The following is a 25,667-nucleotide window of genomic DNA, read 5'->3' as shown; positions in this document are numbered from 1 at the left end:
ATAACTGATAAGTTATTTGTACCCCAAGATAGAGGGTACCATACTGTCCTAGGCCCCTCACTGCTCAGAAGAACTGGCTGATATATTGCTGCAAGGGCATGGATATTAGAAGTGACACAGGATTGGAGATGGAGTGATTTCCAATTTTCAAAAAGGAAGAGAGTAGGATCTGCATAATAGAGACCAGAAAGTTTACTGAATCCTGGCAGAATTCTCAAACCTGTTTAAGAGGCTGATTAGTGATCACAAGAGAGCCAACTTGACTTCATGGGGAATTATTTGGGAATTATTTGTGCCACCTTTCACAGAGGTGGATCCAGCCTCAGTAGAGGCATCCAGTCTTTCTAGTGACTGGGATTTGGAAGCATTGAAGGGGCTCTTTTGGAAGATGGTAGGCCAGAACTCGATAAGCCCAGTCTAGAAGACCATTGGTTGGCATGTTGGAGAAGGCTTGAGTTGTTCAGGTCTGGATTAGATGGTCTTGGGAGGCCCTATACTCTCATTGAGTCTGATGTAGCTCGGATCTTGACTTTAAATATAGGGACTCTTAATTGGCATTTAGCGATCTTATTGTGTTGGTTGTGATTTCACTAACTTCTGGAAATGGACAGGACAGAGTTTATCTTATGTCCAACTCATTGTGAAAGGGGAAGGATGAATGGATGAATGCCTTTACAAGATGAGGGACCTTTGTAGCCTTGGCTGGGATGCCTCCCGTGACAAGTAACTTTGTCCTCTTGTGATGTAGCCTGTGCCATTTGCAGCTGACTCTAGGAAGCTTCTGCCTTCTAGTTTCTCTCTTTTTGCTCCTGGTTCTTTTCTCCAATATCCAAAATAGTCAGACCTGGCCTCTTAGGGTTTTATTTGTAGAAGCATAAGACCCTTAAAAACAAAAGATTGTGGGTTAATGTGAAATTATTTTTCTTCAGCTGTCCATGTAAACAATAGGTCAGACTGGGGGAATTACGTAGTTTTTATTTTTGAACTGAGAAGTGAGACATGGATTCTCTCTACATTTGGGAGCTGAATGAGACCTTAAAATTTATCTAGTCAGGGCAGCTAGGTGGTGCAGTAGATAGAGCATGGGCCCTGGAGTCAGGAGGACCTGAGTTCAAATGTGACCTCAGACACTTTAATAATCACCTAGTTGTGTGGCTTTTGGGCAAGTCACTTAACCATTGCCTTGCAAAAAAAAAATAACTAAAAAAATTTATTTAGTCAAGCATTTTTATTTTGCAGAAGAGGATGTTCATCCCCAGAGAAGGGAAATGAGTTTTTCAGGGTGGATGATAAGTAGATGGAGAAACCCAGAGTAGAGAAAATTAGAGAGGTTTTCCTGACCTCGTGTTCTTTCCTCTGGGCCAAACTTGCTGCATTCCCAACAAAGAGTAAAGGTTGTATGAGAGCCAGGGCTTGGGTGGTGCTCTCTGCTTGTCTTAGTTTTCTGTCTCAAATATCCTGCTTTGGCTTTCCTTGAGAGCTGGAAAATAGACTTAGCTTGTGCTGTTGTTCCCTCCTAGGGGAGATTCTGCTTGTCCAGATCCCAGGCTCGTGCACTCTATGGTTAAGACGGCTTTGGTTTTTTGTCTTATAGAAAGTGGTTTTCTGTCCATTGAAGGAGGCTCTGGAGGTGGACTGGAGTAGTGACAAGGCCAAGGCTGCCCTAAAACGGACCACATGCGATTACTTTCTGCTCCAAGGTAAAGCCCCATCCTCCAACAAACACCTGCTCCCACTCACCCTGGGTGCACTCCAAGCAGGCATCCTAGGTCCTGCCCCTCCCTAGCAGGGGTGTCTCAGTAGCCATAATCAGACCTTGCTGGTGGATGTGGCAGAGCATTCATTTTTTTTTTGCAAGGCAATGGGGTTAAGTGCCTTGCCCAAGGCCACACAGCTAGGTAATTATCAAGAGTCTGAGACCGGATTTGAACCCATGTACTCCTGACTCCAGGGCCGGTGCTTTATCCACTACACCACCTAACTGCCCCAGAGAATTCATTCTAAATTGCAATCAGTAACCTTACAGTCTTGCATAGGAAACTGATGCGATATATCCAGAAGCTGAACTTCCCTCTGTCATTGATCTCTTGCCCTTTGTTCAAAGGAAGTTAGATTGTTCTTTGGCAAATTGTCTTTTTTAAAATGGGCTTTGTATGCTTTAAAGGAAAGATCAAATGATCTGTGGTTGACTTTAAAACAATATTTAATCAAATCCTATTATTTTACAGGTGAGAAAACTGAGGTCCAAACAAAAGAAACCAGGCAGTTGGTTATTTTGCCTTTTCCCTGTTGATGTTTGTAGGGTTTGCAGTTTCACTCAAACGATTCCCCTTCTTCCTGTTGAGGAAACTTAGATTCTGATTATACATTTATTCACCAAACATTGATGCATCAACTAGACAATGTGTTTTATTTCTAAATCTGAATTTCTGTGGCCTAGAATTTAAAGGTTCACCAGTGGAATGTCAGAGCCACCCAGGGACCAGTCAGGTCATCTTCAGAGACTCTTTCCCACATTGATGGCTGCAGGGATGAACTTTTGGGCCCAAAGTCTCAGAGACCATGTGCTTAGTTATCTAAAGAAAGTAGACACACTGTTACAATCAAGTATTAATCAACTAATAGTCAGACTTCCGATAGATGCTGCCTTCAGGGAACGTCTTTGTTTTTATTCTTCCAGCATTAGGACTTTTGGGATCTTCTCAGGCCTTGGCAGATTTGGAAACATCACCAGATATGGGGTCAAGAGAATTGGATTGTAATCTTGACCCTGACAGGGATGTTCTCTGTGACTTGGGACAGTTATTCTCACTCCCAGAATCAAATTTTCTCCTTTGTAAGGGGAAATAATAATAAACTTGTGCAATTTTAACCAATGTAAAGAAGTCTTGATAAGAAAAATTATCCCTCCCCACTCCTGACTGTCTTCTTCTCTTGCCAAAAAGATTTTTTTTGTTTTCAACAATCATTTTTCTTTTCTTAATTTTTTTTAAGAATTGAGTATTTTATTGTACTTTTTACTCAACAGAAACATGGAGTAGAAGTTGAGGAAAAATATGCTTTTCAGTGGTAACTCTTTTTTATATATAAATATTATTTTCCTATTCTAGTTTCTACCTATCATTTTTTTGTGAGGTTTTGAATTTCTCAATTCCGTGCTGCACCCCCCCAGTCTGATACTCCACAATCATTTTTTTCATTAGACTTGGAGTTTAACATTTTTCTCTTTCCCTCCCCTGAAAGCAGTCTAATACAGTGTAACAATGTTAAACATATCCATATTAATCATATTGTAAAAGAGCAAATTAAAAAGGGGAAAAAACTATAATACATAAAACAAATTTAAAAAATTGAAGCTAGTAAGTTTTGATCTACATTAATCAGGCTCTTCAGTTCCTTCTCTGATGTGGATGATACTTTCTATCACAAGGCTTTTGGAATTGTCCTTGATCATTGAACTTCTGTGATGAACCAAGTCCATCAGAGTGGATCATCATCCAGGCTAACTGTTAATGTTTAGAAGGTTCCTGGTTCTGCTCCCTTCACTCAGCATCAGTTCATGCAAGTCTTACCAGTCTATTCTGAAATCCTGTCCCTCATGGTTTCTTACAGAACAGTAGTTTTCCATCACACTCATATACCACAATTTGCTCCCCAATTGATGGACATCCCTCCTAATTTCCACTTATTTGCCAGCACAAAGAACTGTTATAAATATTTTTGTATATATGGGTCCTTTTCCCATTTTTGTGATCACTTTGGGGTACGGATCTAGTAGTGATATTTCTGGATCAAAGGGTATATGCACAGTTTGACTGCCCTTAGTTTCAAATTGCTCTTCAAAATGACTGGATCAGGGGCAGCTAGGTGGCTCAGTGGCAAGAGTACCTGAGTTCAAATCTGGCCTCAGACACTTAATAATTACCTAGCTGTGTGGCCTTGGGCAAGACACTTAACCCCATTGCCTTGCCAAAAAACCCCCTAAAAAAACCAAAATGATTGGATCAGTTCACAACTCTTTCAAAAATGCCCTAGTGTCCCAGTTTTTCTACATCCCCTCCAACCTTGACTACATAATGATCTTTTTAGTTTTTGCAAAGCAAAAACTTGACTTGCCCAAGGCCACACAGCTAGACAGTTATTAAGTGCCTGAGGCCAGATTTGAACTCAGGTACTCCTGACTTCAGGGCCGGTGCTCTATCCACTGCGCCACCTAGCCGCCACCAAAATGATCTTTTTTTAAAAAAAAAAGATTCAATTTATTTTCTTTTCAGATCTGCATGTTTTCACTCCTGTCTCCTCTCTTGAGTCCATCTCTTCTATCCCGGGATGTTTAGCATATTTCATTCTCAAATTAGTTGGTTCCATTGTCTTGAACAGTATTCCTAAGTTTTTCAAAGTTAATTATCTTTACAATATAGTGATTACCAATTCATTTTACAGCAATTCATACATGTCTTTATCGTTTCACATAGCACAGTAGCATTCCATCAGACAAGGACCACAGCTTGTTCAGCCATTCCCTAGTTGATGAACTTCCCCTTGATTTCCAATTCTTAGCCACCATGAAAAGAGCAGTTATAGATATGTTTTATATTTGTAGGTCCTTTTCCTCCTTGTTTGAGCTCTTTGAGGTATAGACAGACCTGTGAGTGGCCTGGGTTTAATAGCTTTGGGGGTGTCATTCCAAGTTGCTTTCCAGAATGGCTGAGCCAGTTCTCAGCTCCCTCACCAGAGCCTCAATGTGCCTCTTTGCCCATAGGCCCCTCCAGCTTTTGTCATTTTCCCTTCTTGTCTTAGATTTCTTTTCTGCAAACTTGACCATTTATCATATGAGGAATGGCTCCCAAATGGTGGTCTTCGAGTACTGATCACGTCACTGCCCCACTCTGTCTTCTCCAGTGGCTTCCTGATCCTTTTAAAATCATCTGGCTGCTTATACCTCCCTCCCATATCCAGTGACACAGCTTTCTGACTGGGCCTTTCCCCTGCAGTCTTCTGCCTTCCCTGACCCTTCCAAACTTAGTTCCTATCCATCTTCTTATGCAAGATAACTTTCCCACTATTGCTTTCCTTTGAACTTCAGTTTCACCTGTTTCACATTGTCTCTCTGTTAGATTGTGAGCACTTTGAGGGCAGGGATCTTGTAGGTGCTTAATAAATACTGGTCATTGGGTGGATTTCCTGTGGAGGAGTCAGAGGAGGTAAGAATACCCACAGATTGGGGCAGCTAGGTGGTGCAGTGGATAGAGCACTGGCCCTGGAATCAGGAGTACTTGGGTTCAAATCCAGCCTCAGACACTTAATAATTACCTAGCTGTGTGGCCTTGGGCAAGCCACTTAACCCCATTGCCTTGCAAAAACCTAAAAAAAAAAAAAAAAATACCCACAGATTGAGAGTGTGTGGAGAAAATTTAACCTGTATGGGTGTAATGGGTCCACCTTGGGGAGGGCTGTCAGGCAGAAAGAATAAGGTGGGCCTGAGGGGCTGGGTTGATGACCAGGCCCCACAGCTGCCTGAGGTCATGAAGCAGTTAACTCAGGGTAAGACCCTAAGGGGGACAAAGAGGCAGATGTAGCCCCTGCCTTCTTGGGTTTCGGAGTCCAATGGGGGAGACAACATGCAAACAATTAAGGAAAATTTCAGAGGGAGAGACATAGCAGTAATGATATCAGGAAAAACTGCTTTCAGAGGGGAATGTTTAGCTGGGACCTGAAGGGAGACAGGGATGGAGAAGGAGAACCCTGCCAGGAGACTGCCAGGGTTAGCGACTTACCATGTGGAAGAAAGTGAGGATGAGTGGGAGAAGACTGAAAAGATAGGAAAAAGAGCCCAAGAAAGGATTTGTTATTTGGTCCCAGGGATCACAAAGTAGCCCTGCTGTTCAGTTATTGACCAGGAGGATGACATAGACGAGCCACAATTTGTCCCGTGAGTGGCGGGGACTTTGGGTGCTTATTGCTGCTCTGCACTGTCTGACCATAAGCTTCCGTCCCTCTCTGAGGAATGGCCTGGAGAAGGCTAGGCAGGCAGGACTTGTTCTCCCTTCCAGAGCTCCAGGGCTATTTCGCCTCCCCTAAAGGAGCAGTGGTTCTTAGAACATTTTTCCAGCTAACACTTGAGACAGCCACTGGATGGAGCAAAGGGCACACTTTTTTTTTTCCACTAGATTGTGCCCAGTCCTCTGAACTAAGGGGTCTTGAGCTTCTTCCATAGCATGTTTCAAAACACCAATGAGCTGGTTTCCTGTGATAAAAAGTGGACTTTGATTTGTTCTTTTTTTGAGGTTACCATGAGTTTATCAAAACAGGAGTGCTAAAAATATCAGAGCTGGTGTGGAAACATTAACCTACCACAGTGAATAATAACCCAGTTGAACTTAGAACAGAAAGAAATGGACTTTGCTTATCATTGGATGCAGGAAAAAATCCATTCACTTGACTTTTACTATATTTATTCCTTTGAGTTCCTTAAGAAAAATACAGTAAAGTGCTTAGCTCTGATAACTAGACAGTACGGTGGCGTTGGCCAGTCCAGAGGACTCATGATGAAGACTGAGCCACCTTCAGGGGAAACTGATGGACCTCCGAATGCAGATGAAAGCAGCCTTTTTTCCTTTTTTTTCTTGCCACATGGTCTAATATGGAAGTATCTTTTTCATGATTTTCTGTGTATAATTGAGATCATATTGCTTGCACTCTCAGGGGGTGGAGTTGGGACTGGAGAGAATACAGAACTTAAAGTTGTTTAAAAAATGAACCTTGAAAATTTATTGTTTAGAAAAGTGAAAAAAAAATTTCATCTTTTAACATCTTTCTAACTTAGTGCGGCTAGGTGGCGCATTAGATAGAGCACCAGGCCTGGAGTTAGGAAGATTCACCTTCCTGAATTCACATATTTACTGGGCAGTCACTTTACCCTATTTGCCTTAGTTTTCTCATCTGTAAAATGAGCTGGAGGGAAATGGCCGACTACTCTGTATCTCTGCCAGGAAAACCCCAAATGGGATTGGGGGCAGTTGGGTGGCGCGGTGGATACAGTACTGGTCCTAGAGTCAGGAAGACCTGAGTTCAAATGTGACCTCAGACAATAATTACCTAGCTATGTGACCTTGGGCAAGTCACTTAACCCCTTTCTGCCTTGCAGAAAACCCCCCCCAAAAAAGTCATGTTTGAAACAACTGACCAATAATTTAATGAGTATATAGTAGTAGCTCAGAATTAGCTTAATTGAAGTTTCTCTGCTTATTAGTAAATCTCAATACTTTTTCATTTAATTACTCTCTCATCTCTAAAACTTCATATCAAAAAATTTTCACTTATTTTTATTACAAATTTTATAGGACATCAACTGGTAGATAAAATTCCTCTTTTTCACTTTGTAAAGCATTCAGTAATAAAAGCTTATCACTAAATGGGAGGGAAAATAAAGAAAGTACTCAAATCCAATGGCCTCTCTTCCATTCTCTCTTTGCTGGATCTCTGCAGTATTTCATATATGTCATTCTCCCCCAGGATACTCTGTCCTCTCTCTCTCTCTCTCTCTCTCTCTTCTTTTGAAGTTTAGTTTTTGCAAGGCAATGGGGTTAAGTGATTTGCCCAAGGCCACTCAGCTAGGTAATTATTAAGTGTCTGAGGTTAGATTTGAACTCAGCTACTCCTGACTCCAGGGGCCGGTGCGCTATCCACTGCACCACCTAGCCACCCCTCTGCCCTCTCTTGACATTTCTCTTTCTTGATTCTCTTCCTGTATGTCTGCCTATGGATGTGCCCCAAAGTTCTGGAGTGGTCCTACTTCCCTTTTTTCCCCTAGATTCCCTTGGTGATCTTAACAGCTTGTAGGGTTCAGTTCTCAACATCTTCGTAGATGTCTGTCTCCTGGCTGGTACCATGTCACCAGCTGCCTTTTGGATAGCAGAAATCATCTTTCCTGCTATCCTTCCTGTCGAGGGGATGGTGCCATCCTTCCAGTCCCCAAGCTCAATCTTAGTGATGTTCTCCCTTCTTCCCTTTGACTCATCACAACACACCCAGTCAGGTGTCTGGTCTTGTTTCTGTGTCATCAACATGCCTCAACATACATCCCCTTGGTTGAGGCCATCACCTCATTTTACCTTGACTACTCCTGTCGCTTCTTAGATGGTGTCTCTGTCTTGAGCCTTTTCCTCCTCTGATGTCCACATGGTGCCAAAGTGATGTTTCTGAAGTACAACTTTGACCTTGTTTCCTGCCCCCACCTCTACCCCGCTCCATAAACTTCAGTGGCTAGCTATTATTTCTGGGATCAGCTACCAACTCCTCTCTGTTACCTAGCTAATCTTTTTTACAAATTACACTATAGTTCAGCAACTCTGGCCCATTTCCCCTTTCTTTACACAGTAGTCCTTGTGATGTGTTTGCATTGGTTGTTTCCTAGGCTTGGAATGCTCTCCATTCTTGACTCTGCTTATGATTCTTTTAGTTTTTGCAAGGCAATGGGGTTAAGTGTCTTGTACAAGGCCACACGGCTAGGTAATTATTAAGTATCTGAGGCCGGATTTGAACTCAGGTACTCCTGACTCCAAGGCCAGTGCTTTATCCACTGCACCACCTAGTCGCCCCTTATGATCCCTTTTGCAGAAACTCTCTTCCTATCATCTCTCCCCCCTTCCACAGTAGTTCTAGCCCCTGACCCTCTGGGGTTTACCTTTCCATGTACATTTCTAATATTTAGCTTTTTCCATGATTGACATTATAGTAGAAATAATGACCTTTGTAGGGAATGCTTACAGGAAGTTGTACACTGGCTGGAGCAGGAGAATCTTGTACCAGCAGTTGTATTTAGAGCACAATTAAAAAGGCACCGTCTGAAGACAGGGGACAAACTTGAAGAAGCTAGATCTTTGATTGAGATACTGTCCTACCCCATTTCCCAGAATCAGGTAGATTAAATAAATCTTGGTTTATCATCTGGTGCTCTCCTTCCATTCCCACCCATGCTAATTTGTATGATGGTCTCTGGGTATCCCTTGGAGTTTTTATTGATTCCCTTCCATCTTCAGGCAGGGACAGTCTGGTCTTCATGGTTCCTTTCAGCCTTAAATCCTGTCAGTTTGATAGCTGTACTCAGAATATACTTGAATCTTCTCTGCGTTTTTACCAAACTAGGATTGTCCCTCACTGATCTGTGCTGCCATTTGCCCCCTCTTGGGTCAGTGATTGGGATGTCATCCAAGGGGACATTTTTTCAAAAAACCATAGTCATTTTTGACTCTTGTAGACAGTACTCCAAGAATGCGGGGAGGTCTAATGAGGGAGAACCTGATTTTTTTTTCTCTGTCACCTTTTGGAAATCATTTATCTTTGTGGGTGTCAGATTGTTTCTGTCATGGGTGGTGTACTTGACCTCAAAGATTTTAAGGGTTTAAATGGATGGAAAGATCTTAAAAGCTCTGAATCCTCCTACCTTGACTTTCAGCACTTAAGCTAACAATTTATTTTGGCAAACAGTTTTTCAGAAAGCATTTTTTAAATATAGGTTTATTTATTTATTTGTTTATTTGTTTTCCCGGCTACATGCAAAGATATGTTTTTCTGTAAAATTTTAAGCTCTACCTTTTTCTCCCTACCTCCCTAAACACAATGTTTTTTCCCCCCTTTTGGTCGTTCTTCACAAGCTTCATATAGATTTATAATTCCATAGTTGATTATAAATGAAAATAGACATGTTGCTGTTCAGAACTTGATGGAGACTGCTGTTCAGATTGGGAAATCAAGGTCCACGTACAGAATAAGTTGAACCCTTGTTGATCTGTGACCGAGGATGTTTAAAAATACTCTGTTCAAAGTAACAGCATCTTTACTCCAACCTTATCATAGATCTGTGGCAGTGTGGGATTGACTGATGTAGAAATCAATTTGCAGTGAGAGACCACAGTCATTCAGAAAGGAAGAAGTCACAGCCACATTGAGAAGGCGAAGAGTATGATCATGGGCAGCTGCTCACGTCTTCTATCAACAGAGTTGTCATGTGGGAAAACCTGCCTTGGTTGCCATCTAGTTCCCAGCTGGGGTGGGGTTGGCACCTCTGTCCTCCAGCCTCTGGACCATCAGGCCAACGAGGCATAGTTGGGAATGCAATTTCTGCCTCTGCTCCTCAACCAGACAAAGGCGTCACGGGAGAGTCGTGTGGTCCCTGAGGATAATGGTCATGTGCGCCTCAAGTGCCGGGCCTGAGAGGGTCAGTAGTATTGTCTGCCTGGTCACCATCAGCCGACCGGCCGGCCCTCCCCTCAAGCCACTTCCTGGCAGGGCTTCTTGTGACCAAGAAAAGCTGCTGCTCAGAATGAAGGGTGCCCTGTTGGGGACTCTCACTGCAAACAAAAGATGCTCTTTGGAAGCAAGAGACCCTGATGGGGACGGCTCTGAGAGGGCTGCTGAGGCCACGTGCCGCCTCAGTTTCTTTTTGACTTTGCCACTTGAAACAGATGCAGCACGCTTCCCCATCAGTGGGCAGGAGAGGGGGCGTGTAGTGTCTTTTGTAAAGAGCCATGGACCTTAGGTAGTGGGAACCATTTTGTAAAGCCGCAAGATGCCCGCTCCCTAGAAGGGAGAAGAAGAGCCCTTCTCAAGGCCCCTAGACAGAATGGGCGATGTGCAGCTTGGAAGACATCACCAGGATGATTGGAGGCAGTTCTCCCAAAATAAATATAGACCTTCTCCTCTGCCATTCTGGACTTTTCTTTCCACTTTTGAGCTTTACCCAGTTATTGCCTTGTGACCAAATCCACTTGCCTGATCTGAGAGAATCTACTGCTGGATACAAGGCAAGACTCTCATGCCCTGAGTCTCATACCTCATTCTCTTAAGGCTTAGATAGGTCAGCAATATTTAACCCCATCAGCAGCTACCATGTTCTTTCTCTGGGAATTCTCCATCTGTCTGTCTGTCTTTCTCAGCTTTCTTGGATTTTCTGCTCTTCAGATTCTCCTGGCATCTGCCTCCTCTCTGGCAACCCCACTGGACATCACTTTGCCCAGCCCCTCCCACATAGCTCTCCAAGTCTTGTGTTGTGTGAATGGCCAGAGTAGAGTGTAGCTCTTAATAACCAGTGTCAAGTGGATAATGGGGGAAAGAGGGTGGAATGAGAGAAAGAGAAGAAGAGCATGAGGCAAGGTCTGGCACATTTCTGAGGCTACTTGTTCCTTGCCACATACTTCTTTTTCTTCTGTGGACTTATTTTTTCTTACTCAAGTGTTGTAAGGGGGTCTACCTGGCTTCTTTCTCAGAGGCTCTGAGATAACTTCAGATGTGATTGGTGAGGTAGGTGTATTGTGCCAGCCTGCCCAGTTAGGATCATCTCAGCAGACAGCACCACCACCAGACAGGGGTCCCAGATAAACATCAGAGCCAACTGCTGACTGGGTTCAAGCCTTGTCTTATCACTATCTCATTTCTCTCCCGGATGGCAGTTTTTGCCTGGCTCTCAGTTTTTTTCACCCACTAGACTAATTGCTTCTTTACTTAAATGACCAAGATGTCTCCATGACTTCTTGGGTTCCCTGGGAAGTCCAAGCCAGCACCACAGTAAGCTTCTTGTATCTCCTAAACAGGGTTTCCAAAATTTCCATAGCCAGGGTTTCCACAATTTAAAACTTCTGAGGCCAAGACAGGTCAACATTTTGAAGAGTGACGTTTCTTCTGGATCCAGCTTAGGGTTTGGACTTCAGGATGAGAACAGACTCAACCTGATTTCTCTAATTGAAGATGAAAGATTAGGGATCATTAATTCTTCTAGAGAAATTCCCTATATAGGCATTAATTAATTAATTAATTACCTACAGTCTTCCAGAACCTGAGATAAGTCCTGGGGATACAAAGACAAATGGAATGGTCTTTGCCTTCAAGATCATCTAGTCTTTACAGGTAAACAACATGTACATAAATAAGAATATTCAAAAATAAGTAAAATAACAAAAACCAGGGTAGTTTGTGAGGACATTCCAGGCCTGGGGGCAGAGGCAGGCAGCTGGACATGAAAGGTGTTGTGGGCAGAAGGTGAAGGGTTGGTTGTTTCACAGAATATGTAACAGGAAGGGGTAGCCAGATAGAAAAAGGTCTTGAAAATAAAATCTTCATTTTGAACACCCCAAAAAGTATTTCCATACATACTGTAGAACACAGTGGAGAATTCAGTGAAACTGAATTTCTTGTTTCTCTTGGTTTAAAAGCAAGGACATAAATTCTCTACCTTACTTTCAAAACTGTCATGCTAGTTGGTGCTGCTTTGTGAAACTCAGCAAAGGTACAATGACCAGAGGCAGAATGCTGTTTTTAAGAGGAACAGAAACCAGCCCAGTTTGACGAAACCATCAGGGACATGAAGCAGGGCAGTGAATAGTAGGTGTGAAAAGGTAGGCTGGAACCAGGCTGTGAAGGGCCTAGAGGTATTGAGGAACCACTGATGCTTGAGTAGCCACTATATCAGCTATGTGGAGGATGAATTAGAGAGGGGAGGTGGCAGTGAAGACCTTGCTGTTGTGATGAGGTCCTGATCTAGGGGAGAGTCATGTGAATGGAGAGAAGGGCATGGTTGAGAGATGGCATGGAGGTAGACTAGACAATGGATAGTGAGAGAGTAAGGAGACAAGGATAACCCCAGAGTTGCAGGAAAAAGGAAGTTTGGGAAAGGAATAGGTTGCAGGTTGGGGGGGAAGGAGAAGATGATTAGATGAGTTTTTTTTTTTAACATGTAGAGTTTGAGATGTCTACTGAACATCTATAGAACTTTTAACATATCCAAGTCAGTGGGTTGTGACAGACTGGAGTCTGTCATTGGCACATCGATGGTAATGCGATCCATAACAGCTGATCTGATCACCAAAAGAAAGGGTATGAGAGCAAAGATGAGGAGAGTGAGTTCCAGACAGAAAAGACTGCCTTAGGATTCAGTCTCACTTGGTTGAAGGAGACAAGAAAGGAATCGGGACGTGGAGAACCTACAAAGAGAAATGTCAGGAAATACCAGAGAGGATGTAGTGTTCAGGAGGAGATGGGATTGATCCACATGGCAGAGGCTGCCAGGAGGTCATGAAGGATGAGGAAAGAGAAAGGACCATTAAGTTGGATAATGATGAGAGTATTGATAACTGTAGAGCCCACTGTTGGTGAATGATGAAGGCAAGAGCCAGGTTTCTAACGGATGAGAAGTGAGGCAGCCTTTGGGGGCTTGGGAGGGGTTTGTCTTAAATATGAAAGTGACCAGGGTATATGGGAAAACAGGAGAGAATGAGCCAGTGCCCGGTGAGAAATCAAGAGATCTGTGAGAAACTGGGTCAGCCTTCAGGAGAAATTGGAAGACGGTGGGATCAGGATAGCAGTAGAGAGGAAGGGATGTTGCTGTGTCAGTCAAAGAAGGAGAGAGAGTGAGGTCAGGAGGTTTTGTTGATTGAGGAGGAGGGTTCCCACAGGACTCGTGAGGCCTCTGTCCTTTCTCTAAAGTTCGAGGTGATGCCAGGTGCTCACGTACAAGGCGAAGAGAGATGGATGATAGGGGAAATTTGTGGAGAGAGAAAAGCCAGGGTCAGCTGGATAGGCATCAGGGTATATGATAGTAAGATTACAATGGAATTTGGAGTCTTCCCCAGCTCTGCTGCTTAGGATCTGGGCAGCCATGGGCAATTTAACTTCTCTGTGGGTCTCCTTTTCTTCCTCTGTTGAAGCTCTCAAGTCCTGGTGCCAAGTGCTAATTCATTCTCTCCAGGCAAGTCTTGAAAGAGGAGCTCTTAGCCTGGTCACGAAATAGAGGAGTTAAGGAAGGATGTCCAGCAGCTTTGTCCTCTGCAAGTTCAGTTCAGTCAGGGAAGTGAAACAAAATCTTGCGGTGACTTGAGGCTTACTCTTGGATTGTCTAGGAGCATCTTGGGCCCGACCTGTCCCATAGAGACAGTTATAAATAAAGTGTGTCCCCAAACACTTGGCACCTGCTTCATGCAGAGCACCATCCTAGGTGCTGCTTGAAAAAGATCCCTCCCGAGACCCAAGGGGGATCAGGAATTCTGGAAGAGAAGTTCTTTTGAGTTGAAATTTTAAAAATGACAACTACAGGAGGAATGACCTGTCCAGTATAAAGAATGAGGAACAGGAACAAGGGTGGAAGAATATGTTGTCTCTTCAGGGTCCGGATAGTTGCCAGTTTAGCTGTCCCAGACTTTGGGAAGAGGGGAATAGAAGGTCTGAGACCCAAAAAAGTAGACTAGTCCAGGTTATGGAGGCCTAGACTAAATTCTGGGCCTAGGATTTGAAGTTAGTCAATAATGGGACCAGTTTGAGGGGAGACTGAAGAGTGCAACTTTGTACCAAGAAGTGATTGTGGCACGATGATGTCGGGGGAAGGTAGAGGAGTCTGTGGCAATACTGCAGGGGGATGGGCATGAGGGCCTACACTGGGGCAGGAGCTGAGCATGAGGCAATGACCAGAGAATTAAAGGGAAGGCAAGCCTGTACCCTAGCTAGTGGTAACTGAGAAATTGAGAGGATCCGAAGCCTGTGACTATAGAAGCCATAGCTCCGAGTGGTTGGTATTAGCAGGAACAAGCTCAGATCTACAACAATGTCTGGCATATAGTAGGCCATAAACATTTATTGACTTGACTACCAATGGAATTTTCTCCATGTCTTTGCCAGGCACTGTTGGGGCATAGATTTGGGGAGGAGTTACATAGTCCAAGAACAATACTTAAGAGATGTCAGGGATTACACAGGTGGGAGTAGAGTCCTCTTTTTTGTAAGCTAATAGCCAGAAAGTACAGAAGTCCAGAGACTTAAATTAAAAAGAGCAGTTTGCCATAGTGGGTCATATAGTTAATTCTGGCAGTGGCACCTGGCACTGACTTGAAATCACAAAGTTTAGCATTGTAAGGGTCTGAGCCATAGCTGAAAATACCACATATACTGTGACTGATAACCATTGACAAGTGGTCATCTCTCCTTCTCAGAGTAAAGTAACCCACCCCCACCTCCCACAAGCTTATCCCATCTTGAACAGCTTGGATTTTTAGGAATGTTTTCTGACCTCAAACTTCTCTGCATTATTCCTTTGGAGTCTAGTCCCTTTCCTAGGGCTTTCTAAAGAAAAGTGTTCTCATTCCTTCAGTCTGCCTTCATCTGCCGTGGTAGTACGTCCAGACCCTCAGCCATTCTGATCACCCTCCTCTTACCCAACACTTCATCATTACCCTACCCTCCTTAAACTTTTGGGCCCAAATTAAACTCCATCTCAGTGTGACCAAGGTGAGAGACTAGGGAGGTGAGGACCATCAGCTCCTACCCTTTGAGGTTGGGACCTAAGAGCATCCTCGCTACGGGCTCATAAACCTTACTAAGACCCTCCAGCTTTTTCAGATAAATGCTAATTCATTGGGTCTCCCATACTTGGGGACTGGAGTTGGAGGAAACCCAAGGGTAAAACTTGACAATTATCTTTATTTCATCTTAAGAGGTTTCAGTTTAATGCCTGAGCCTACCACAATCTTTGGGGGGGGAGTCTTGACTGTCCTCCCTGATGTGTTAGCTAGCTCTTCCTGCTTCTTGTCATCTTCAGATTTGATTAGCATGCATTCGCCTTTATCATCAATAAAAATGTTAAACAGTACAGGACCTCATGCAGATCCCCAGAGCACTGCCTGGTAACAGCCCCTCTGAACTAATCTAATTGGATTACTATCTAGTCCACATCTGTCCACCTTTTCCCCATGTGTAGTATGAGACCTCATAGACCAGCTTAATCTTGACCCAATGAGCCTTAATGATCTATCCCAGAATTTTCACTTGAAAAGGGGGCATGCTCACTGCCCTCTAGTTTGTAGCCTATCAATCCATAGTGTCTCCGGGTTTTTCAAATACTCCCTGGCATGGTTTTGGGCTCATATCTGCTGGTTCTTTTAGTATCCAAAAATATAGCATTCATTTGGGCCAGATGACTAGAATGCACCTAAAGCATCTGGGTGTTTTATTCACTTTTTTGACAAGAATCAGTTCCTTGTTAGTGATTTCTTCTCCTATTCTCATTGGTTCAGAAAGCAGATACACACTAGTCATTGAGCAGATCCAGTTTCTCTTTGTGGTGGTTTGTCATGGTTCCTTTCAGCCAGGCCACCCTCCTTTTCCACCTATCTTTCAGAATGTTGTTCTTGTCCTTGACTCTCCTCATGCACTCTGCTCACTCTGAGCTCCAGAATTCCTGGCCCTGTTCTTGCAGGGGCGTCTGCATCTTTTCTTACCTCTCTGTTTTCTCTCTTCTGAGGGGTCTTTGGCCTAGATTAATGCCCTCCCTGTGTATCTCTTAGGCACTATAGATGAACCCTTTCTCTCTTCATAGGAATTGTTTTTTATCTTTTGAATTGCCTTCTTGAATTTTCCGTTCCTCCTGGACTGACCTCACTTCCCCTCTACCATGGGTTTTACCTCCCTTTTTGCTTTGAGGGCAGGCAGGGTCTGTCTTTTCCCACTATGGCTAGCCCTTAGCAGACTTGGAAGGAATATTCATTGTATTTCTCTGCCTTTTCCACCCTGACTTTGAGATCCAAAGTAGATATTCCACTTGTGCTTTCCTCTATCTTTGGAGACTGTTTATGATCCATTTTTAGCTCATGCCACATTTTAGGGGTGATGGATTTCAGGAATTCACTTCTTCCTAGGTGAGAGATGAGGATTATTATAAAAACTTGTAGTGAATGGGACCTAGGAGCTACCTCTTATCTTAGACATAGGAAAAAAGGTGGCCAGAATAGGGTAAGGAAGTTACCTCAAGCCCCAGGTGGGATTTGGAACCTCCTCCTCTGACCCCAGCCCCCTTGTTCTTCACACTACAGAACTCATTTATTCCCCTACCCACCTGAAAGTTAAGGAAGGATACCCTAGAAGGACAGGTAAGACTGGGGAATTTGTCTATTCGTTTTCATGACTTCTCTGTCAGGTTTTTGAGACTCCGTGAATCTTTTGAGTCTCTTGTTGTGTGATCCTTCCTTTTTGTGTCTTGAAGCTCTAGTGAACCAACTCCCTTCACCCCCATTTCTTGTGGTGCAGCAGAAAACAGCCACACTCTTCCTATTCTGATGCTGAGGAAAGAAAAGGTTCTAACACTTTGTTATAAAGAATGTTTGTTAGCTGTCACTGATAAGGTGGGGGTACATCTCCCCTGCTCTTCAGTCCTTCCCCTACCCCAGCAGCTCTTGAAGGCCGTCTTCTCTGGTGTGGCATGATTACCCACTCAGATGCAATCACACAGATCTTTGCTAATCTCAAAGGAGCCCTTTATAGCGCAATGAAGATGCTAGGATAGTCTTCTCTGTGAACAACACACATTGGCTTCCCTTTGCCTTAGAGCCCTCCTCCTGTAGTTTATGCCTTGATTTCAAGTCAACAAACATCTATTTGGCTCCTTCTGAGTGCCAGTGAGGGCAGTGAGATAATACATTGGATAAGAGAGCCAGACCTGGAGTCAGGAAGACTTGAGTTCAAATCCAGCTTCAGACATTTACTAGCTGTGTTTGAGCAAGGCACTTCACTCTGGGAATCTCAATTTCCTCTATTATAAAATGAGTTGGAGAAGGACATGGCAAAGTTATCCAGTGTCTGTGCCAAGAAAACCCCTTACACAACAATAATGTACCAGATACTGGTATACCAATGATGCACCCATGTACATACAAGAGAATAAAAGATAAATTGGAATTGGAAACCTTCTTAGAGGACTGAGAGAGATTCTTAGGAAAGGTAGGATTTTTAGCTGAAGCTTGAAGGGAGCCAAGGTTATTTCGAGTGACATCCTTCCAGTTTATCCTGTGCAAGATCTTGTTTGGACATAGTTGATTATATGCTGTCTCCCCATTAGACAGTGAGCTCCTTGAGGACGGTTGGGGGGGCAGCTTTCTTTGGTCGTCACTCAGTACCTTGACCCCCTCATAGGCATTTCATCAATACTTTTGGATTGACTGATTAAGGAAGGAGAGCCTGGGGGTGGGGGGCAGCCAGGGAAGAGTCCCAGAGTCTGGAGAAGGAGCCCCTTGTTGGAAGAACAACAAGGAGACCAGTATCACTCCATTTCTCATTCTTCTTGGTTTCTCCAGGACTGGCTTTGCAAGCAGTAGGACATCAGAGAGAGTCCTGAACTGAACAAATAGAAACTCTTCAATTAAAAAAGTCTAATGATGTCTCCCCTTTTTTTCTTTTCCTTAGTCCTCCTCAAATTCCGTACAGATAAAGGGCGGGACCCTCAGTCAGGATCTTATGGTGAAGATTCCGAGTTGCTGCTTCAGATCCGAAATGACCTGCTGGAATCCCTGGGGGTGAACCCTGACCTGCTTCCTGATGACTTTGTCAGGTGGGTCTTTCCCACCCTCAGAACCCTCTCTGTCCCAACCTGCCCACCCTTCCAAGAGTCCTGGGAAGACAGGAGAAGATGCTAATTGAGGACTGGCCCATTAGAGTTCAAACCCCAAACTCTTTCCATTATACCCACAGTCATCAAGCATTTATCAGACAGCATCAAGTGGCCAGGCTCTTGCCTAGGGACATGTAACACATCTCTACCTTCCAGGAACTGATCCTCTTATCAGAGGAACTAATACCTACTCATGTATAGATAAATATGAATGGAATTTCATACATGGTAAGTAAAAATGAATTTCATTCCAGATTCATACCTCATTTGGGATGAACAACAGATGGTTTGTGGGATGTACCATGAAAAAATCGAACCCAAACCATGGTCATGGGCAGAAACCTGCCCACTAGTGAGTTCAGGAGTTCTTGCTTTGGGAGAACCTGTAGACTCAATTTTTATTTAGAGAAAGGAAATGATTGAAGATGACCCTTTGATCCTACTCCAATTTCAACTCTCTTCTCCTTAGCTTATATTTAATTGGGCAAGGTTGTGTTCGAAGCAGAGGGAATGTGATAGGGAATAGGAGGGAGCACTTGGCTCTCCCCTCCTCTGAGTGTGGACTCCCTCAGTTTAGCAATGTGGCTTCTTGGGGGGGGGGCCAGTATCCATTGATGCAGTCCAGAAACCCCGCTGTCTTCTTTCCTCGTTGATGGGAATCTCCACTGGACCCCACAATGGCCTATCATTGTAGGTCAGCCCAGGGATCAATTTATTCTATTAGAACCACTACCTTGGAATTCAAATGTATGGAGAATGATTAAAAATTAGAGGATTTTTGGATAGTGGAAAAAAAGGAACCTAGAAAATATCTCACACTCCCACCTTTCTCCCCCTAATTTTACAAATTTCCATGAGGGGAAGAGATTCAACTCAGGACAGGTAATACTTTCTCTTTTTTTAGTTGCTGTTAAGAAATTTGCCATAAAAGTCATGACACCGAGGCCTTTTAATAGTCTTTTTGTACAAGTTCCTGCTTTATGGTGAGGAGGCCGGCCTGAAAGAGAGAGATGAGTCCCAGGTGGTTCACCCCAGTAACAGCAGGGTTGCAAGCCAATATCCAGGTCTCTGGACCCTCCCCAGCAGGATTCCTTGTAATTTGAAATTTCCAAATAATCTGTAGAAGAACCTTTGACAAATCTGTAGCTTGGCCACATCACAGAGATTATAAATTTAGCAAAAGAACTGAATGATTTCCCCCCTTCCTTTAGAGTTCTCTAGTGATTCATCAGGGCAGGAAATAACCATCCTCAAACAGGGACCCATCCTGGCTGATTGTGGTCTCTGGCCCATCCTGACTGGGACCCTGGACAAGTAACCTGCCGTTTTTCCAGACAACTCTCAAAGGCTCCTGAGCAAAGCAGGAAGCCCACCCTAAAAGATGGTTCCCAAGGCAAGGAAGGAAATGATTTTTTGTCTTTGTAAGGCAATGGGGTTATAAGTGGCTTTCCTAAGGCCACACAGCTAGGCAGTTATTAAATATCTGAGGCCAGATTTGAACTTGGGTCCTACTGGCTCCAGGGTCAGTGCTCTATCCACTGTGCCACCTGGCTGCCCCAAGGAAATTTTTAATGAGAGGAGGGTATATTTGGAAAAATCATTAAAGTATAAAAAAACTGAATTCGGTCAGGTTTTTTTGGTGCTACTTCCTCCCAAGTTGGGAAAACTCTGTAAATGGTATGATGATCCAGCTTCTGCTCTAAGCAGCCCATCAGGCCACATGCAGGGAGATAAACTGTTGAGGCCCTTCAAGATCAACCTGGTCTACCCTGGTGCAGGTTCAGAGGCTGAATTTACAAGCTTGGCTCCCATCAACAAGATAGCTGTCCTTGCAGCTAATCTCCAGGTAGACACACTCACCTTGAGCTGTAGTAGCTGAAGAGAAGCCTTGATCAGCTGATGATGAGGCAGTCTTTAGAAGGGTTATCTTTGTCTCTTGTGTCTCCATTCTCCTCTCCCCTTTCCTCTTCCACTTTGCTCTTTTTCCTAAGAAGGATTAGGGAGGGGGCAGGGGAAGGAGGCAGAATGTGGAAGATTCTGTAATCAGGTGGCCTGGTTAGGGAGAGCACCAGCTCATGAAGGAGACCAAGGTCTTGGACCTTCACCCAGCATTACAGGTACTTGGATTGGATTTGGGGTTTTTTGGGGTGGTTCAGTGGCTGCACAGTGGAGCTATGATTCCCCCCCAAGGCGTTACAGCCACAGGCTAGGGCCCTTAGCACATTTCTAGGTAATTCACTTGTATTTTTAAAGGTAAAAGGTAATCTGACTTGATGAACCAGGGATTTGAGGGGACTGGAGCCACCTTTCTTCCATACACAAGTAAATAGCAAGATGTGCTCCCTGTTTTGTTTTCTCATCATCTCCCATTTCTTTTGACTAAAATAACTTTGTTGGTCATCTTGCTTTACTTCTCAATGAGGAAGTGGGGAGAGAAGTAGGGAGAGAATTTGGAACTCTAAAATCTTAAAAACAAACATTAAATATTGTTTTTTACGGGGCGGCTAGGTGGCGTAGTGGATAAAGCCCCGGCCCTGCAGTCAGGAGTACCTGGGTTCAATTCTGGTCTCAGACACTTAATAATTACCTAACTGTGTGGCCATGGGCAAGCCACTTAACCCCATTTGCCTTGCAAAAACCTAAAAAAAAAAAAATTGTTTTTACATGTACTTGGAATAAAACAAAATACAAAATGACAAAAGCTAATAAAGTTGGCATGATACCATCTGAAGGAGGGGCCTGAACTGAGCTGCATTAGAAAAATGACCTGAAGGGGCAACTAGGTGGTGCAGTCGATAGAGCACCCACTCTGGAGTCAGGAGGACTTGATTTCAAATGCTGCCTCAGACACTTAATAATTACCTAGATGTGTGACCTTGGGCAAGTCACTTAACCCCATTGCCTTGTAAACCGCCCCCCCCCCCCAAAAAGAGAATATTACCTGAGCTGAGAAGAGGTTTTTCCCCTATTTTTTTGCTCTAGAGAATTTGACCTTTACTAATAAATAAAGTTCATCATTGACTTAAAAAAACCTGTTCAGAACCTGCTCACATTCCTCATAGGTAAGGGATTGGGATGTTGAGGGGAGAGACACTTTGCCCTCTTAGGAAGTGAGCATTTTTTGCTCCTGGGCCGTCATTTTTGTGTGGGCAGTAATGACAATTTCCTGTATTCGTATCTCGGTTTCAGCCCCCATGCAGACCCTTCCTACATGTTCGCACAGGCCTGTCCTCTGGCATTTATCTATGAGCATCTAGAATCTGTTCCTGCCTCTGTGGGGAAGAGAATGGCGAGAATGTGACCCAGGGCAGTGAAACATTGGAGGCTGACAGGGCCTTATTTTTAGGAAGTGCTGGCAGGGCTGGGCGTGGGGGGAGGGGGGGAGGATGAGAGAGAGAGACAGAGGACAAAGACAGAGAATGGGGGGTTAATTTGGGTTTAGTTTTGAAGATGTGAATTGTGTAAAGAAATCCCAGAAGAATTCCCAGGTCTTCCTCGGGGCTCTTTAATCCTTGGGTTGGATTGACTTTTTCCATTTCTGTGTCCCTTTCCATTGCTGCTAGCTCAGAGGGATGTTCCTTGAGGGGATCCTTGGGCTAAAGCATCCCTCTTGCTCATGACCCTTTTGTTTTTCCTTCTTCTTTAGCTACTGCTTCTCTGAGATGGCCCCAGTTTGTGCTGTTGTTGGCGGGGTGTTGGGACAGGAAGTTGTCAAGGTAATTCATATTTGGGAATGGGGGTACTTGAGATAAATGAATGCTTCCTTGGGTCATCGCTCTTGTCTACCACAACTCTCTTTTTAATATTAATTTGGCCTTTATCTGCCCAGCCCCAGTGTCCTCAGCAGCTACCACAGTGAGAACGGGTCAAAAAAAGCTGAGGGGGACCCAAAATAAGGGTTTCCTGGTGGGCTTTGATGGGCCCACTCATAGATTCATTCATTTCTTCTAAAGAGAAAAAAAGATTACATAACTAGTGATAATAACACTTCTCACATGATTGTTGATAGTAGCAAATAACTAAGTAAGTGTGTGTGTGTGTCTGTGTGTCTGTGTATAGGATTTCAGAGCATCTGGAATTCTAGGTTCACCATTAGCAGCTAACATTTTTGGAATCTTGGATGACCTGAATTGACTTTTTCATGCTTTTTCTAAGCTTTTAAGTTCTGTCACCTCTATGCTCCCCACACCCCCAATCCTTTCCTGAAACTTTGTGTTACTGCTGCCATCCTTCAAGCCTCCTCACCCTCCCAGTTGTCATTCGGGCCTGTGATCCATCTTTCATTGCTCTTCCTGTTGTGGGACACTCCATACCATATCATTGGGACTGGCCCCCTCCATATCTTTAAGAAGACATGTAGGAGAGGAAGCATGAGTGGTGAGGGGTACCCTGCTTGGCCATCCCCACTGACCCAGGCCTCAGGAACCTGCCATGGACATCTCTCCTCCATGCCCTCTTTGGACTTCTGCCCTCAGTCAGGTTTTCCATTTTCTGCAAGAAGCGGTGCCCTCGGGGCAGCTAGGTGGCATAGTGGATAAAGCACTGGCCTTGGAGTCAGGAATATCCGGGTTCAAATCCGGTCTCAGACACTTAATAATTACCTAGCTGTGTGGCCTTGGGCAAGCCACTTAACCACGTTTGCCTTGCAAAAACCTTAAAAAAAAAGTGGTGCCCTTGTTTCTCTGTACGTGACGGGGGTCTCACCGTCTGGTGCCCATCTCCCCACTGCCCCAACAGCTGTTGGTTCGCGTCCTGTTTCTGTTTACCCCAGATGGCCAGAGTACTCCGCATTCTTAACCCAGGGTGTGTTTGGAATCCCTTCCTGCCCCATCCTCAATGCACAGGACCTCTTTACCTCTGGCCCCCTCAGCCCAGGCTCCTGCACCCCCATCATACCAAACCCATTCCCTGAGAATCCCCCCTTGACAGTTCAGGCTGTCTAGGTCCTCTGAAAGAGGACCTAGGAGAGTCCTTGGTGTGCTTCCCAGCACTGGCTAAGTGTGAGTCGCTGTTCTGGCCAGAGAGCTCTCCAGTGTCAGGGCCGGACAGGAGCAGAGGAGGAGGAGGTGACTGAGATGTGGAAAGGGAGCCATAGTCGGGGGCTGAATCTACGAGGGATGCTCCTCTTCCCCCCCCCCCCGCAACAGGATGCCCTGATGCCCAGGGGTATAACTCACACCAAATTGCCTCTCAGCATCTCTGAGAAAGCCAGAGATGGGAGATGCCCTTCATGCAATTCTGGCTGGTTAGAATCCTGCCAGAGCCCTGGGCTTTGCTTTTTTCATCCATCTCTCCTAAATACTCTAGTGAAAATTGTTTTTCTAACTTCCTCCTCAGGCCCTGTCTCAGAGGGACCCTCCTCACAACAATTTCTTCTTTTTTGATGGTATTAAAGGAAATGGGATCGTCGAATGTCTTGGTCCAAAATGAAAGCAAGGCTTGGGCCCCTGGATGTTGGCCTGCATCCCCAATCCCAAGGATCCACTCAGAGATGCTGCTTTATACAAGGCGACATCTCTGTGATTCTGCACCACGTTTGTCCTCCCTGGGCAGAGGTCACTGACCCTGGCCACTCTCTGGTCCATCCCAGCCAAGCTTTCTTCCTTTGTTGTCTTCCTTGGGAACTTCTCGCCACCCTCTCTTTATTCTTTGCCTCAAGTGCCCTTGGGTGAGGCATGGGCAGGGAGGGTGCCACGCATTTTTGAATTGAGGTTTATTCCTGGGTTCTCTTAAGTTAGTCACCCACCAAGTTAGGGCATCACTCTCTTTGGCTTCCAAAAGGGATTTCAGCCCTTTGAGAATCATTGTGACTAAAATCACCCCTTATATAAAGGCCAAGCCCAGTGCCTGCCACTGAAGACAATATAATGTAACCTCTTTAGACAGGAGTTTCTTGCATTTTTTATAGTGTTTGGGGGGGCGGGTGTTATTTTTTTAAGAATGCCATCTTAAAATGGCAGCTGTTGGGTTTTATGTGTGTTTTCTATATTTTCTTGGATTCAGAAAAAAACAATAAAATCAAAGTTGGTTGCTTCTGGGTTTGTCTTTTTTCCACACTGAAAATCGTTTGAGATCAGAGGAGTAGTTTCCTGCCAGTGATGCTTGGATCCTAAAGGAGCACTCTTGCCTGGCAGCCAGAGGTGCCTTCCCGCCCTTGGCCTTGGATCCTCCCCACATTCCTGGGGCTTACAAGAAGGGCTGAGAGAATGTAGAGACAGGGAAGGGGCAGGGATTCGACTGGTGCAGTGCCCCCGAGTCTCACGGGGACAGAAACTGTCATCCGCTGAATAATTCCACTTAATGATGGCCGTGAGAAAGAGAAGTTGGGAAGAAGGAGGAACTGTTGATAGGAGACTGTGTTCTTGGGCCAGGATTGGCTGCAGTCAGCCCAGCTCCCCCGCTCTGTCTCTGCCGGCGGTGGGGCTGTACCTTCCCAGGGAGAAGGCTCTATTGGCTGCTCCTGTTGTCGGGGAGGCAGAGTCTGCCCTGGCTGCAGGCTTTCCCTTCACCAGCTTCTGCTCCCCCTCGAGCCTGGATGGGAGAATTCAGTTCAACCAACACTCAGTACCTGCTGTGTTTGCTTAATGGGCTAGGTGCTAACCTTCAGCGCTTGTGGATTCTTAGAAGGCGCTTCTGAGAGGGACCCTAGAGATGGGCGGAGCCAGCTCCCTTAGGCTGCTCCAGGGTGCCCACCTCCAGTGAGCTCAGGATGGGAAGCTGGGCTCTCCCTGAAAATCGCCTTGAGCCCTCTCAGCCAGGCTTGGCCGATGCCCTTTGGGCCTGACAGCTTCTGCAAAGCTCACTGAGCCAGGGGGGCCCAAACTTTGGTCTCAGAACGGCCCCCCCTTTTACGCTCTGAAAAACAAATCCACCCCCCCCACCCTTTAAGACTTTTTTAGGTGAGGTTTATCTAGATAATTACCATTGGAAATGAAAACCTCTTAGTATTGTCATGAAAATGGTTGTGACCTCATAGTCTCTGAAAGGGCCTCACAGAGTGGGGCAGTAGCTGGGGTCTAAGGGCGGGGGATGTGGGCCTTGCAAATTGAAGGAGATCACTTTGTGGAGACTGCAGGCTTTGGCCTGACTTGTCTGGTGATGGGCTTTTGTCTTCCCATCAAAACCCTAGACTCGTTAGAGGAGGAGGCAGATTGGTTCTCTGAAGCACCCGAGACGCGCCAGCTTCGCGGCCCCCCCCTCCATGACACCAGGAGAGGCCCACCCTGAAACCAGGGAGGCAACTTTG

At 44.8% G+C, this 25,667-nt stretch overlaps 1 protein-coding gene across 1 annotated transcript in view; it reads left to right on the top strand.

Annotated features, from left to right (window-relative positions):
- The window catches only part of SAE1 (SUMO1 activating enzyme subunit 1), a 57,270-nt gene extending 32,814 nt beyond the window's left edge, over positions 1-24,456 (top strand). Inside the window, exons 6-9 of the mRNA XM_074219182.1 lie at positions 1,595-1,700; positions 18,217-18,361; positions 22,068-22,137; positions 23,759-24,456. Of these exons, the coding sequence (XP_074075283.1) occupies positions 1,595-1,700; positions 18,217-18,361; positions 22,068-22,137; positions 23,759-23,851 (414 nt within the window). The 3' untranslated portion in view covers positions 23,852-24,456. The remainder of the gene's footprint in view (positions 1-1,594; positions 1,701-18,216; positions 18,362-22,067; positions 22,138-23,758) is intronic.
- The last annotated feature ends 1,211 nt before the right edge of the window (positions 24,457-25,667 follow it).

The sequence above is a fragment of the Macrotis lagotis genome, chromosome 1 (assembly GCF_037893015.1).
Source record: "Macrotis lagotis isolate mMagLag1 chromosome 1, bilby.v1.9.chrom.fasta, whole genome shotgun sequence".
Classification (NCBI taxonomy): Eukaryota; Metazoa; Chordata; class Mammalia; order Peramelemorphia; family Peramelidae; genus Macrotis; species Macrotis lagotis.
This window is presented reverse-complemented; position numbering and strand designations above follow the sequence as displayed.